The following is a 15,382-nucleotide window of genomic DNA, read 5'->3' as shown; positions in this document are numbered from 1 at the left end:
TTTATTTATTTATTTTTTTAATGTGTGTTTTCCAAACCACCACATCTACCCCATGAACAAGTGTGGTTTTAGTCCTGAGCACAGGAAATAATCAGGAAATTATGCATTTAGTTTGAAAGACTTTCAGAGAGCCCAGAGAACCAGTGCTCAAACCACTTTAAAAATGACAATGAAGTCTGGCTGCTTGCAAGAAAAATATAAAGAAAAGAAGGTTTGCACAAGACTTTTGCACAGTGCTGTATACGGTTGTAAGCTATGTAATCTGTTTGGGGGGGAAAAAAAGAAAAAAAGAGTCCAGGATGCACTCATATCTTATTGATACTTTTATTTAAAAAGCTTCATGTTCCCTTTGAAAACTTCAAGCATATCTCTCAGTGCTAAAGCGTCCACAGCATCACGTCCTCTAGGAGTAAAATATGATACAGCTGACAACTTTGGCAAAAACACATTAGGCAGAGCTCTTTACAAAACAAACAAAGGGAAGCACAACACTGAACAAAAACGAGGATAACTCAATTTACCGATGCTTCCTCCAAACACATAAAAAAAAGAGTATGTGAGTAGTGCCTGCTGTCAGAAATCACTCGTTTTATATAGAAACAGGTTGATAATGGAGTGTTTTATGCCCTGCGTGCAGGCTAACATATGTGCACACAGGGACGGAGTGGAAAATCTGGGACGAGCCAGATGTGTCTCTTATAACAGTTTGAACTTGGAATATGAAAACATGGACATCCTGAGTTCACACAGTAAGAGGCACAGAGAGTCTTCAAAATAAGTCCTCTGTTCCTTCATGTCAAGACAAGAAAAACATGTTGTGATACACTGTGAAATCAGATTGGTTTATGCTGTGAGAATGATATCTGATATGCTTTTGTGCGTATTTAAAATGGTTTTTTATGGAAAACTAAAAGTAGAGAGCTAAAAGAGGATAAAATGACTTGAAATAACAACACTCAGAAAACTGAGATAATCTTCTTATGTAGTATTTGGTTGGCTTTACTCGGGGCAGCTGTTTAGTCACATAAATAAAAGAAAAGAGAAACAAAAAAACGAAAAGGCAAAATTTCAGAATAGAGGCAATTTTTACGTGCCGCTACGGCAGCGTGTTTAGTTTAGAGAGAGAACGAGACGCCGATGACCCCAATCACACGTCCTGGACCTTCATGGCCTCCTCTGGCCAGTCGTATGTGTCCAGAGTGAAGGAGTCGTAATCAGAACTGTAGGTCTGAGACAGCACAAACGCCTCCTTGTCCTTAGGCTCCGGGTACACTGAAGCAATGTTGTTTCTGTATGCGTAGTTGACGATCTGGGAAAGGATGAAACAAAAGGAAAAATGGGGATTTTGGACATTTACAAGGGGCAACTACACCTGACGGGGTAGAGCAGGTTATCCGCCTATTCCTCCCTAAGACACTGAGCCTGAAACTTCGAGGCTGAACCGTTTCTCTTTTACTGTACCTGAGCGATTGATTCTGGGTAAAAAAAAACACTAGGTCAGAGAAATGAAGATTAACATATATTTAAATTCCATGAATTTGATTACTGTTCAAATGCAAATATCACAATATACATTTTATGGCAAATCTCAACTTAGGAATTCAAATCTTTATTTAAAAGCCAAGTGAAGAGGGCAGCAACCCACACTTACTACTGCATGAGATTGAGGTTATATGTTTCGGAAGTACCAGCTGACCAGCTTTCCTACCTTCACTGCGATCTTGAAGGACACCTCTCTAATGGTGTTGAGAGGAGGATAAAGCCTTCCCTCAGCCAGGTGCTCCTCTGTGACCATGTTGGCGATCGCCTGAGAGAAACAGGCAAGGACAGCCAATTAAATTATTTTGAAGTAAACATAATAAAGATTAAGTTTGTCTCAGGAGAGAAATCTAAACATTTACATGATTACTATGTACGGTCTAAAGAGAGAGACATCATTGCGCTGAAAGTAAAAATAAATGCATCTAAAAATCTAGTTTTTCAAATAAAATCCTCATCTAACAATGCGACGTACACACAGTAATGGTGGAACGTACCTCTGCGGTGGTGAGGAAAATGTCATCAGATATGTGGCGGACTCCGCAGGCTATAACGCCCAAAGCGACTCCAGGGAAGACGTAGGCATTGTTACCCTGTCCGGGGTAGAAGGTGCGTCCATCTGCCAGCGTCACCTTATGAAAGGGACTTCCACTAGCAAAGATGCCCCGACCCTTGTTAAAGAGGGGAAGGAGCGAGTTCACTTCATTAATGATAATTAAAATAAAAAAACAATGATGGAAAACCATGCAAGAATGTGGTGCTTTTGTATATGCTGTGAATGCTTCATGATTTCATTTACAATCTACAACATTATATAAAATATAAGTAACAACAGAAGTGTCTTAAAGCCGTATTTTAATCACAGTAGAATGCAGAAAACACATTAGATGTTTAAACTGAGAAAATGAACTATTTTATAGAAAAATATCTCCTTTTGACTTTGAACACATCTCTGTAAGGGTAGAAAGTAAGCAGTACTAAAAAGAAACCGCTGGATGAACATTTTGCAACTAATTAGGTTCACTGGCAACAGCTTAGTAGCATGATTGGGTTTAAACACAACTTCTCCAAAGTAAACATTTGGCAACATGAGGTTTCATCTACAAATTCTGGAACATTTCAGGATAATGTTATTCAATGTCAAACTGTAAAGACTTTGAATAACTCAATGTCAACAACAGATTCTGAGAAATCTGTGCAGAAGGATCAGGTCAACAATCAATATTGGATGTCCGTGACTTAGAAAGACACCACCAGTGCTGAAAGATTTTAAAGCAACATATGCCTTACATATTTCAACAGCACAATGACAAACCACATATCGGATCTACAATATGGCCAGCATGGCTTTGTAGCAGAAGAGTGCGGGTGCTGAACTGGCCTGCCTGCACTCCAGACCTTTCATTGGCTGAAGACGCCTCGAGCGTCACAAAACAAAAAACATGACGACGGTTGTAATTTTGGGAGGGTGAGTTGAGTTGAGCGTTACCTCTGTGAGCTTGTAGCACTGCTCTGCTGTGCACTCGGCCTTGCTGGTAGGATTACTCAGAGCAAAGATGATTGGCCTCTCGTTGAAAGACGCCATGTCTTTAATTATCTTCTCTGTAAAGGCTCCTCCAATTGCAGCGACGCCTTTTCCAAAACAAGAACACGCCAGGTTCACCACAACAACGGCACTAACACGATGTATCAATGCTGGCATTTAAAGGACTCTGATCCTGGTTTAGTGAAATCTGTTTAAAATTAAAGCCTCAGTTTTTAGTTTTTAAGTTAGGATCCATTTCTTTTTGTAGTTATCTTAATTTATTTAACTTAATTTAAGTAACTTAAAAAATTATAACTTGAATGTTGAAACAACGCTGTCTTGTCATCCAAGTGGTTCTACAGTTCTGGCAGTTCATCAAACATGCAGTGTTTGGAATTTAAACCAATAAACATTGAAAATACTGTTGAATTTGATGAATTGGGTTAAATGAAAAGAGAGAGAATTAGTTGATTTGTAGCAAATTACTAAGGTGTTACTGTAATAAACAAAGCTGAATGCAAGAAATTCACCTTAAATAGCGTTGTGTGTTTTCCTGTACCTGGTTGGGAATTAGTGTAAATGGTTAAATAAAAAAGGTTAAAAAAATAGTTTTACGTATGACACTGTGGATGTTTTTAGCCTTTAAAGCAATACAAAACTAAAAAAAAAATCCCAGGATTTATCCACTGCATGCACTTTACTGAAGTAAACTCACCTATAATGGCAGTGGGTTTGATGGTGCTCACCACCTCCTCCAGCGTTTTGATTTGCGCGTGCTCATGAGCAAACTCCTCCTTCTCATGGTTTAGGTGGCTTCTTCCCTGTATTTTGTATAAAGATCTTGTTTCACGACTCCACATCCAGCTGTTTTTTGCTTTAGGAAACACATGAGGAAATATTTTACCTTCACAATGAGGCCCTTTGAGTCCACCATCCAGATCTTCTTGGCAGCTTCTTCTTTACTCAATCCTTCCTTGGCCATGGCCATTATAAGCAGATGAGCAATACCCAAAGCAGCCTGGTGGGGAGAAAAAGAAAAGAAAAATTCTCCATCTGCATTATAGTCCCCACTTTTAGATACAAACCTAATCTGAATAAATATTTAGGCTATGGTGGCACAAAGGCAGTTAGTGAATTCTGAATACGATGCCAGCACCACATTTAAAAGAAACTGGGATTATGCTAGAAAGTAATGCTAAACAAATTGAGTTAATTTGTAATGGGAGAGGGTATTTAAAAAAAAAAAACACCAATAAAAAAGATGGAGATAGCTGGACCACTCTGTGAAAGACTTGGTAATGAAATAGTCAAATGAAGGACATTTTTATTCATTGAGTTCTATTGACGTAGAACCAAATCATAACAATAGTCACCTCAAGGTCCTTTAGACTGTAAAGTAAAGACCCTACAATGTTAGAGAGAAAACCCCCAACAACAAGATGATCCTCTATCAGCAGCACTTGGCGACAGTGGAAAGGAAAAAACCCCTTTTAACAGGAAGAAACCGGTGGCAGTACCAGGCTTAAGGAAAAGGAGCCTTTTGCCTCGATTGGTTGGTGGTGATGGGAAAGAGAAAAAGGAGAGCCCAGAGAGATGAGGGTGAGGAATAACCAAGGCGAGAGAAGAGCCAAATTTTAATGACATCCAGATGTGGTGTATAAACATCTGAGGCGATGTTCCAAAGAGATAAATGGAGAAAAATCACTCATGGGAAGCCACCCAGTCTCTTAGGTGAGAAACAGCAAGTTTTAGTTTGTTTTAGCAGCATCTGTGTTTGCAGCCTACAAAACGTTCACCACAGAAACATTTGGAAAGCTTTTAAAAGTCATCGTATAGAAACTCCAACATGTTTCCAAGAAAAAAACAACCAATTCAAAAAGATTACGCCGCCTCTCCTTCCTGGCGTGGCCAGCCAATTTCCCCAAATGGCGTCTCATCCTTCCAAAGGGCATTAGAGGAGAGTAGGAAGGAAAACTACCTTCTCCAGAAAAAAATGCAACAAATTGAAGAAGCGAAACTTCAACTGGAGGACAAGTGTAGACAAATGGAAGCCCAAAATAAAGAGCTGGAAGACAGACAACAGCGCCAGCCGGACATAAACATTATTAATGAGGGCTGGGGAATCAAGTTTGCTCAGACCCGAGAGCAGATTGTGCACCTCATTAAAGAAAACAGGCAAAAGAGTGCAGAACTAAAAGAAATGACCAACAAGCTCCAAGACAAGAAAACGATGACTGATAAGATACAATGGGATCTCCAATACATGGACCGAAGGAATCAGCTCCTCCAAAGACAGCTCCATGAAGCTGTGGAAGAAAAGAAAGAATTCCTCCAACAGAAGGAAGAGCATGACAAGAAGCAAAGAGACATGCAGCACGAATTGAAGAGCATGCAGGAAAAATACCGAATGCTGAAAGAAAGCCTGGATGAAACACTGGGCCAAAATAACTGGGCCTTCTTCAACAGAAAGAGCAACAACAAGAAAGACTGAAAGAAGGAAAACATATCGTCCAGGACTTTGAGTCTAAAAATCTAAAACTGCAAGAGTTTTGTAATCAGCTAGAGGACAAAGCAACTAAAGTGGAAGAAGAAAGGGACAAACTGGAGAAACGCTGCTCACAGATGCAGAAAAGGATCGAGCAAAATGCGAGAAACAACTCGGAGCTCGTTAAGGGGATTTTGATGGAATTCAATAACTTGAGGCGTGAAAACACTCAAATGCAGGCACAAAAACAACAACAAGACAAAATACATGAAGACCTGCAGCTCGCGCTCCAAGAAATCCAGAAAAGAAACGAGCAGTTAGAAGACAAGCACAAAGAGGTCCAACAGAGAAATGCAGACATGCACAAGGACAAGCTGATACAGGAGGCAACATCCAAACAACTCAAAGACAAGCTTGAAGAACAACAAGCAACATTAGAAGAGGTGGAACAAAGATGTGAGAAACTTGAAAAGCAAAACACAGAAACAATCGATGAGCTGAGAAATCTTATCCTAGAGAAAAAAAGCGCTCGTGGAAAAGTGCATGAAAAAAAATTTAAAAAATGGTTCCACTTGTTCCGGAGGAGAGACGCTACTGCTTCCTCACCTGATGTAGCCTCGTCTTGCTCCACCTCTGTTAACCCCCTTCCCAACCAGTCCCGGCAGTTAACTGTCCCCTCCAGAGCCTGGTTCTGCCGGAGGTTTCTGCCTGTTTAAAGGCAGTTTTTCCTCCCCACTGTCGCCAACTGCTTGCTCAGAGGGGATTGTTGGGGTTTTCTCTCCTCTGCCTTTTTTCTTTATTTACTTGCTTGTTTAACTTTTTTCCCCAACTTATCTAAATAATAAACCAATTGAATTTATCCTTTGAGTATTTTTCATCTCATCTTTACAGAATTTTTCCAAAACATTTTCAAACATTCAGATCTGTCTTTTATTTTCTTCTTGAAACCTAAATGGAGAAACACATTGTGCACTTTACTTCTTAAAGAAAAATGCTGCTTTCTCATTATTTTTTAATGTAGTGCTGGCATCAAATTACAAATCTAGTGTATAGCATGTTTTCTTCTTCAAAACACAGTAAACTCTGGTATTTTGTCTTTCAAACATTTTTTTTGTAAAAGTAAATGAAACCCTTTGTCATTCCAATTTGACAGAAGGCACTGTTTTCCTATCTCTCGGGGATTAAGGACAGTTATTTTTGCTCCAAACACCATAAAATCCTAGAGAGCAAATCCTCTTACCTCGCCTGCCCCTTGGAAGACAAAAGTGTGGTCTGACAATTTGTTCTTGGTGATCTTTAAAGCTGCTAAGATCCCTGCAACAGCTACAGAAGCCGTGCCTGCAGGAAAAACAAAACACTCGTGATTGCAGTCTGAAGTCTCTCTCATGATCTCTTACAGTGAAACGCTGTACAAACAACAAACAGAAAAGGATTTGTATGAAAGTGGTCAGGTAGAAGAACGTGGTTGAAAATCAGTGGGAAAAAGCAGTCAATGTCCAGAGAAAACCCTCAGGTTAAATCTCACTGATGAGGTGAGAGTTTATAGTTAACAGGTGAACTGTGAGTGCACGCTGACAATACGGAAAGTAAAGATGGTGAAATTTAAATAAATACTCTTTGATGTGTTGAAGTGAAACTTTGTAACTATTGAAAGAAAATTAAAAGGGGCAACATTATCAGAACTGACACTGATGTTTTTAAATTTCCATGTGTGGTTTTCTTCAGCTAGTATGACCTGTTACTTTAACTACAAAGCATTAGTTTGACTTTTATTTGTATGACCTGCTTCACTGTACTAAACAGCCAGAAAGTAGCTGATCTTGGACTTAAGAAGTTTGCTGAAGCAGCAGCTATTTGATTTCCTGATGCGTTACAGTCACAAAGATAAAGTTTTTCTGATTTCTTTTTTGTTGCAGAACTAAAATGATGATCATCACTGGGGAGCAGTTGGTGCTTTATGACTTAGGCTAGTGAGGGCAAATATAACCGCCTGTTTAGAGTAAGCTGCTTTATTTTTACTTCTTTGTTTCATTGTTAGTTTTGAGTCTTCACAGAATCTTGATCTGTGTTGGCTACGTTTTCGTTTGCTGTCTGAAACATTGTATTTCTGAAACAGGAATCCTGAAATGAGGAAGATTTCAGAAATTTTTTACCCAACTGAACCCATCAACATATTGTAGTGTATATTATAAAAGGTAAGACGCTCCTGGCTGTAACGCCATGAGTAATCAAGCACCTTGGATGTCGTCGTTGAAGGTACAGTATCGATTTCTGTACTTGTTGAGGATGCGAAATGCGTTGCTGTTGGCGAAATCCTCAAACTGTATGAGGCAGTTCATCCCGTACCTGTGGAGGAACAGTGTGGTTAGTCTGACATCAGCACTGCCTCCTCATCCTTCATTCACCTGTGCTTTCACTTACTTATCTGTCACTGCTTGCATGAACTCATCAATCAGTTCATCGTACTCCTTTCCTCTGATTCTCTTGTGCTTCAGCCCAATGTACAGCGGGTCATTGAGCAGTGCCTGAACGGAAGGACGTTTAACAGGTCAGCAAATTAATGAAAGACTTAAACCGTGCATGCATGCATCGGCATCTGTAAACTATTGCCAGATCTTTGATGAACCAGGTTTTATGAGCTGCTATACTAGCTCATAAAACCTGATTGCTCTGAGGTCATGCTCACCTGGTTGTCTGTGCCAACATCCAGTAGCACAGGGAGACACTGCTGTGGGCGAACCCCACCGCAGGCTGTGTAGAGCGCCAGCTTCCCCACAGGAATGCCCATCCCATAGCTGCCCAGGTCCCCCAGGCCGAGGATACGCTCCCCATCAGTCACTACGATGGCCTGTGGATGAAGGCAAACACTTTCACTAACGTGTCTGAGACATTATTTTCTCAGAAATCAGCAGCCGCCAGATTAATTGCGTGCCGTTTACCTTTATGTCTTCTTCTGGCCAGGAGTTGAGCATCGTGGCAATGTGGCCTCGGTCATGGATGGTGATGAAGAGTCCTCTGTAAATGAGTCAAGTGATGATACAAGTAGTTAAATCTGTTTTTTTTAACACTGACGCCGATGCACATGCATACCAAAAACGGCACAAAAATGAGCCCAAAACAAGCATGAGAACAAGGAAAAAAACATTTAAGCCGATGCTCAGTGTGGGGCTCAAATCTAACCCATTTATTTTAATTAAAGCAAATATCTAACCCAGCACTAGCAAGGTGTACCTAATGAAGTGGCTGATGAGTGGAATGAAGTTTACCTTGGTCTCCTGAAGGCGAGTCCATATTGCTGGCAAGCCAGGCCGACAGTGGGAGTGTAGACGATTGGCATGAACTCCTCGATGTCGGAGGTCAGCAAACGGTAGAACAACTTCTCATTCCTGTCCTGTAGTGTCATCAACAGGATGTACCTGAGACAGAAAAAAACATTATGATGTGTTTCAGAAACGCAGTAGGCCATTTCTGATCTAAATATTTCTGTATAATTACAATGTGTCTAGTACAAAAATTCCCTAAAACCCCTTTTAAAAATTTTTTTTTTTTTGCATATTTAACCATTATTTGGCTAAACGCAGTGAGATGCTGGTCGTTTGATTCAGTGAACCACTTCGTTCAAGACTGAAATCTGGACAAAATTTTGGGAACTGAGGAAAACTTCTCCTGTGGTTTTGTGCCGTTCTTGTTTCATGTAAGATTCCAGTTGCTCAAAGGTTTGTGGCTGCTTGCAGGCAGGTCGGTTAACACTCTGACTCTACTACAGGGCCATACTGTTTTTTGAAAAGCACCGCTTTGGTATTACTGCATTTTTACACCATTGTGGCTTTAATATTTTAACCAAACAGTTTTAATGACTTGGAAAGAGTCACATATGATGTGTGAAACAACCACAAGTCTGGACACTGCTTTGAAAACATTTAGCGGGAGCCCTGATAAGCAGCATGTTCAGTGGGACAACCTCACTGAACTTCTGCAGCTGTCGTGTGGTTTCCATCTTGAACAGCACCAGCTTTACTGTTAATGAGTCTGTTCTCTCACTTGTCCAGAGGATTGGAGCGTGTTTCGTAGCTCTTCATGACGCGCAGGACTTGGACATCCTGGGACAGGAAGCAGGGGGGTAGCAAGCCGTGGATACCCAGTTGTAAGCGCTCCTCCAGGGTGAATGCCATTCCCTGTAGGGCGGAAGAAGGCCGATTATGTAACGCTAAACTAAGTAACCAACTCAGTCAATCCAGACCACAATGACTCATCCTTTAGGCATCACAATTTTGAGCTTAATTATGAGTTAGTCATATACAAGCACGGTGGCCTTTTCCATGTTTTTTCTTTATGTAAACCGGTTGCCATCTTTGCACTGAAAACAAATGCAGAGCAAAAAGAACACGTAGTAAACAACAGGAGAAGGAGACTGACGTTTTTTTCTGGTCAGCAGACTTGTACCCTTCTGCCTTCTGGTTACAGTTACTGTTGCTGCTCTCCTCCCTCCACGCTGGCATTCTTCCCACAAAGAGTGCTCATAGGTGGGGGTGTGGGGTTTAATCTATTTATTCTGCCCAATAGTAAAGGGAGCCTGAACCCACTCCCCTGTCAGCTCGACTTCTCTTTCCTCCTCGTCCCTTCCTTTGATTCTTCCTCTAGTGAAAACACTGACCTACATGGGGAAAAAACTGGCCTTTCTAGGCTCAGCTTGTTTTTCTGTGGGTCTTCATGAGCCCATGTCCTGCAAATTATTCATGCTGGCAGAGTGGGGGGTGAAATATGATAGTGCTATTTACAACTATTACTCCTAGAGTTATTACACAAGCTGCACGCTTTGCATTTTAATTGCGAGTTGCATGCCACGTGGCACCACCGTGCTCGACAATGGGTTCTGCAGCTTAGGGCAGGTCGTTAAATGGAAACGATGATTCATTAGTACATTAAATAACAAAAAATTTTAATGTATTCCTGGAAGCAGAGGTGACTGAGAAGAAAGTCACAGATTAACAAAGATGTGCAAAACCTATCAGAGCGAGCAAGTAAAGAGGCGCTAAAGTAAACCCATTAAGGTGACACGCCTCACCAGGAGTTATAATCAACCCACGTTACACACAGCATGTTAGCACACGGAGGAGAAAGTGAAGCTGAAAATGTGGGCTTGTGTGTGAGCTGTAAAGTGCTATTAGCTTAACCTTTAATCAGACCTTATCATTGGTAAAAGATTAAAAGCTGTAATATAGTTTTACAGCAGAATACAGCGAAGGGTACAATGAGATTCACATGAACTAATTCAGTTAAATGTGTTTTTTTAGTTGGGTGAGGGAAGGGGGACTGATTTGGACTGTAACACTGTGTGATCAGAGCTCATCTGGTTTCTATGGAAACACTGAGTGCAGACTGCATACTGTCATCTGTGCTGTTTGACAGAAAGTTTGAAACACAAAGATTTCACTCGGTAGTTTGAAAAGTTGTTTTTTTCATCTAAGCGGGGCTTCACTTCCTGATTGCTTGCACTTAACTGACCTATGAATCAGCACGTAGCTGCTGACTCGACACCAGCGCTGGTGGAAGGAAACATGACCGACCTGATATCAAGCAAAATCTGGTGTTTTTGCAGTGCTAGCAAGGCACAAAAAAGTACTCTCTCTGTGAATTCACTTTTTGAAAATTGTGACAGTCTATGTATTTATTACACTGTAACGACAGATGTTACAGGAATCTGTAGAAAGACTATTCACAGCTATGTCAGTCTACTATTTTGTATAAATAGGAAGTGCTGTGGCATTCATAGTTTACTTAGGAGCAATTCAGAATGTGATATTTTTATTGTACTCTCTGTTTATGTTCCCTCACCATCATACATGGTATGCGGGACATCATGTGGCCTGTAGACACAGCTGTGTGACCCAGGCTGGGTTTAAGAAATATGGTTCCTTGCAGTAGTTTGACATCAAAGTTAAAAAAGTATATTAATGTCCTTTGTTATGGCCTTAAAATTATGCGCTTGCTACTACCTCGGTGCCTTTTGTGATGCTTTTTTTTTTTTTCCCCCAAGCGTTGCTCATAAATGTCAAATCTTTGGTCATTTTACCATTTCACCTTATGTTACACACCCAAAAGAAATACATTTACATTACGATTAGGCTTTGATTATGAAGCCACTATCAGCTCTGGCATATGGCCTCTGTGTGCGTCTGTGTGTAACACAAACAACATCACACACATTATTCATTAGCTGTGTTACATCAACAGAAGCAACTAAAATCATTTAAAGGCACACAACAGGCAAATCACATCCACATGGATCTAAAGTAGAAGTGACTGATCCATAATAATAATAAGCATAATCTGCAGTGGAAAACTCACTGTATGCCGTCATTACCTGATATTAAACATATGCACGAAGCATTGTAAGATGTGCTGCTTGCCTCACTCTGGATTGGGGAAGCTGTAATACAGGACAGGCGTGTGCTCACCTTGTTGAGGTAGGGGTTTCTGGTGATGTCGTAGCCCCTCTTCTTGGTATTGACGGTGGGCTTGCGGCTTGTCCCGGAGTGGCAGACCCGCACAGCTTGGAAAGAGGCCCTGTCGGCCGACAGGACCCCTGCAGCCGGGGCACCTGATAGGACCCTCATCATCCCGCCTGTGGCCGTGCGCCTGCACAGGGACAGTGCGGCTCTTCCTGGGAGAGAGTTCATGCTGCCAGAGGGTAGCAAAGACACAGAATACATGCTGTGAATAATACGGGTTCAGCTGATCCTGCACTGCAAGAGAGTCTGACCCGGGTCACCAACTAAGATAAACAACAGGTGCTCCGGTCTCAGCAGACCTCACACATACAGTGATAGCACTGAAATGACTCAGTGATGAAGACTAAAGCCGCTGCGATAGGCATGTTTTTACAGAAACCTTGCTCCGTGGCGCTAAGCTAACAGCAGCTTTTCTTTACCGGCGGAATGCTGTCAAGCTGCTAATGCTAGCTAGCATGTGGCTAATACTTCGTTAGCCGCTGCCCTCACCTGAAATCTACGAAAAGCTGCTGTCCACCTGACTTCTGTCTTCACAGGCAGACGCTGTGTCTTCTCTGGCCGGGTACTCCGGTTGTTTTTTTTTTTGTTTTTTGTTTTTTTTACTTGACGCTGGGGAGGGTGGTGGTGGTGAGGGGAGGAAGGAGGATCGACAGCTAACAGCTGATCCAGACTCACTTCCCTCCTTCAGTCAGCCTCTCCAATCAGCTTGCAGCCTAACCCACTTTCCCCCCTCACAGTCTCCATCCTCACAGCCTCCATCTTCAGCATCTGCACATAGAAATGACACTTTAAGCTCCGTGGATTGGATTACCAAGGAGAACCGCAGTCTGTTTTTAATAGTAGAAGCATGCGCATAAAGTGAATGTTTGCACTTGATCTTCCTGATCACCTATATGCAAGTACATTGAAAGTCACTGTAAGCCACATTTATTGAGAAAATAAAAAATCAGTTCCCTGGCACCAACTGACATTTCAAAAGCCTTAGTCACGACCAGTGACTGTGTAAATAAATATACATGTTTTCAACAGTCACTGGTCATGACACCGCGCGAAAATAAAACATAGAAGATAAGACCATCACAGGTCATATTAAAATGTGCTGGCTCCCTCTGCTGCAGCCTGACAGTATCTACAAATCTAGAGCACTTGGGAAAGACTTCATGTAGTGAACAACATGCTTTACCTGAGTGGTGATACCCTGGAGCACTGTTGCCTAGAGGTACAAGATACACAGCAGTATAAATGGAATATTCAGACCTCCAGTGAAAGGATCTACCACCATTTTCTGGCTGCTCCTGTTAGTAAATGCTACAAGTAGCTCATCTGCCTCCATCCAGGCCTTGATGAGGGATGAGGGAAGGTTTATTTTGATTGGTATATTACCACTTTTGCCTTCAGAACTGCCTTAAATCTTTGCGACATTGAGTCAAAAAGGTGCTGGAAATATTTCTCAGAGATTTTGGTCCATATTAACATGACAAGATCACGCAGTTGCTGCTCGTGTTCCACCTGATGACAACGGTGCTCTACTGGATTAAGGCCATTTAAGTACAATGAGCTCACTGTCTGAGATGATCTAAAACAAAAGCAGCCATTGGAAGATGGGTAAACTGCTCATACAGGGATGGACACAATCAGCAACAATCAGAAGTGCAGCTTGCTACCAGAGGAGGCAGACAACATCTTGGGACCCCAGGTTAGTGGGTTTGACTTTAAACGACAGCAGTGGCAACATGTAAAGTTTCCAAGGACAGTAGAAGAGACCTGGCCTCCCTTTGTCCATAAATATTTGGACAGAGACAACTTTTTTCTAATTTTGGTGCTGTACATTATCACAATTAATTTTAAATGAAACAACCCAGATGCAGTTGAAGTGCAGACTTTGAGCTTTAATTAAGTGGGTTGAACAAAAAGATTGCATAAAAGTGTGAAGAACTAGTTTTGTCTTCAACAAGTGAAATGCATATTCAATTGGGTTAAGATCAGGTGACTGGTCTGGCCATTCAAGAATATTCCACTTTAATAAACTCCTGGGTTGCTTTGGCTGTATGTTTTGGGTCATTGTCAGTCTGTATTGCATCCAGTCAATTTGACTGCATTTAAAGACCTCAGAATTCATCTGGCTGGTTCTGTCCTGTGCCACATCATCATAAATACTAGTGTCTCAGTGCCAGTGGCAGCCATGCATGCCCAAGCCATCACACTGCCTCTGCCATGTTTTACAGATGTTTTGGTATGCCTTGGATCATGAGCTGTTCCATGCCTTCTCCATGCTTTTTTCTTGCCATCATTCTGGTAGAGGTTGATCTTGCTTTCATTTGTCCAATGAATTTCTGTTTTCCCATCTTAAGGATGGCTTGTTTCACCTGCATAAAGAACTCCTTTAACCACATTTTTCACAAAATCTTCCAAATGCAAGCACCACACCTCAAATCAACTCCAGGCCATTTAGTTGTTTAATAGATAATGACATACCCTCAAATCAAAGCTGAGAGTCTACACATTATGTCCATTTGTTTTAGCATGTATTTAATGTTTTGACTGCTCTAGGACAGTAATAATAAGGCATATTTTATTTCATTCATTTATTGTAGTGTGTACCATTTATGCACACATGTACAGTAGATGATTCTGTGGAAAATTAAGTTGGAAAAAAGTTTGAATTCAATTCCTACTATGCTACATTTCTCTGTACAAACCTCAGTATCTTCAGTTACATTTGGTTAGACAAGTACAACTACAGAGAGCTGAAAGCCACTTCTCTCTGTCATATTTTCAGCAAACCTGCCTATGCATGCCCACAGTGGCCAGGTGTGGATGGGTTTTATGGGCAGGGCAAAGCCAAGTTGTCCCTCGCAGACCACACATGGGTGTGCCCACACACAGCCCAGGGGTTTGTGTGGTTTTGGAGCCCCTGTGTAGGTTTTCTGTGGGCGCAAGTCAATATAGGCTAGGTCATGTTTTCCTCGATTTATTATGTTAAGATTAAAATGTTGTATTTATGTTAAGACCAACTTAAATTACACTATAACATAAATAATAACTGCAGCCAGATGCCTCTGGAATATTTTTACATTGTTGTAATATGAATGATCTGAGAACTTCTTCCACCACAGGCTTCAGTTTTGATTGAGAACAGTTGAGAAATACAGTGGGGCTTTTCAACACAGTCCTCTCTGGTGACATCTGGTGGCCAAAAATATGAAGAACCGCTTGAATCCACAAAACTGCTTCATTAAGATTGCCCGCTGTACAGAGTGGAATTCTATCTGATATTGGGCCGCCGTTGTGTTGCTTTGAACGTGTATTTTTTTTTTTTTT

General features: G+C 41.3%; 1 protein-coding gene across 1 annotated transcript; it reads right to left on the bottom strand.

Annotated features, from left to right (window-relative positions):
- Positions 1-308: 308 nt before the first annotated feature.
- Positions 309-12,867, bottom strand: me3 (malic enzyme 3, NADP(+)-dependent, mitochondrial). Its single transcript, XM_005733932.1, has 15 exons — positions 12,551-12,867; positions 12,008-12,230; positions 9,591-9,724; positions 8,816-8,965; positions 8,489-8,564; positions 8,236-8,397; positions 7,971-8,074; positions 7,786-7,895; positions 6,790-6,887; positions 3,969-4,082; positions 3,780-3,885; positions 3,029-3,171; positions 2,037-2,210; positions 1,709-1,807; positions 309-1,309 (listed from the first exon to the last, which is right to left on the bottom strand). The coding sequence occupies exons 2-15, from the start codon at positions 12,227-12,229 to the stop codon at positions 1,148-1,150; spliced, it is 1,854 nt and encodes a 617-aa protein (XP_005733989.1). The 5' UTR covers position 12,230; positions 12,551-12,867; the 3' UTR covers positions 309-1,147.
- Between the last annotated feature and the right edge of the window lie 2,515 nt (positions 12,868-15,382).

Source organism: Pundamilia nyererei, unplaced genomic scaffold (assembly GCF_000239375.1).
Source record: "Pundamilia nyererei isolate P.nyererei 1_Seehausen unplaced genomic scaffold, PunNye1.0 scaffold00055, whole genome shotgun sequence".
Lineage (NCBI taxonomy): Eukaryota > Metazoa > Chordata > Actinopteri > Cichliformes > Cichlidae > Pundamilia > Pundamilia nyererei.
Note: the sequence above shows the minus strand (reverse complement) of the source record. Positions and strands in the feature narration are given on the sequence as shown.

What these genes read in the sequence shown, in the direction of transcription:
- me3 (XM_005733932.1), bottom strand. Translation starts at nt 12,229, where the DNA reads ATGAACTCTCTCCCAGGAAGAGCCGCACTGTCCCTGTGCAGGCGCACG. An exon ending in TCTTCCAAGGGGCAGGCGAG is followed by an intron (nt 4,083 to 6,789) that starts GTAAGAGGATTT and finishes TCTCCCCACCAG; the next exon opens with GCTGCTTTGGGTATTGCTCA. An exon ending in CAAAGGGCCTCATTGTGAAG is followed by an intron (nt 3,886 to 3,968) that starts GTAAAATATTTC and finishes TACAAAATACAG; the next exon opens with GGAAGAAGCCACCTAAACCA.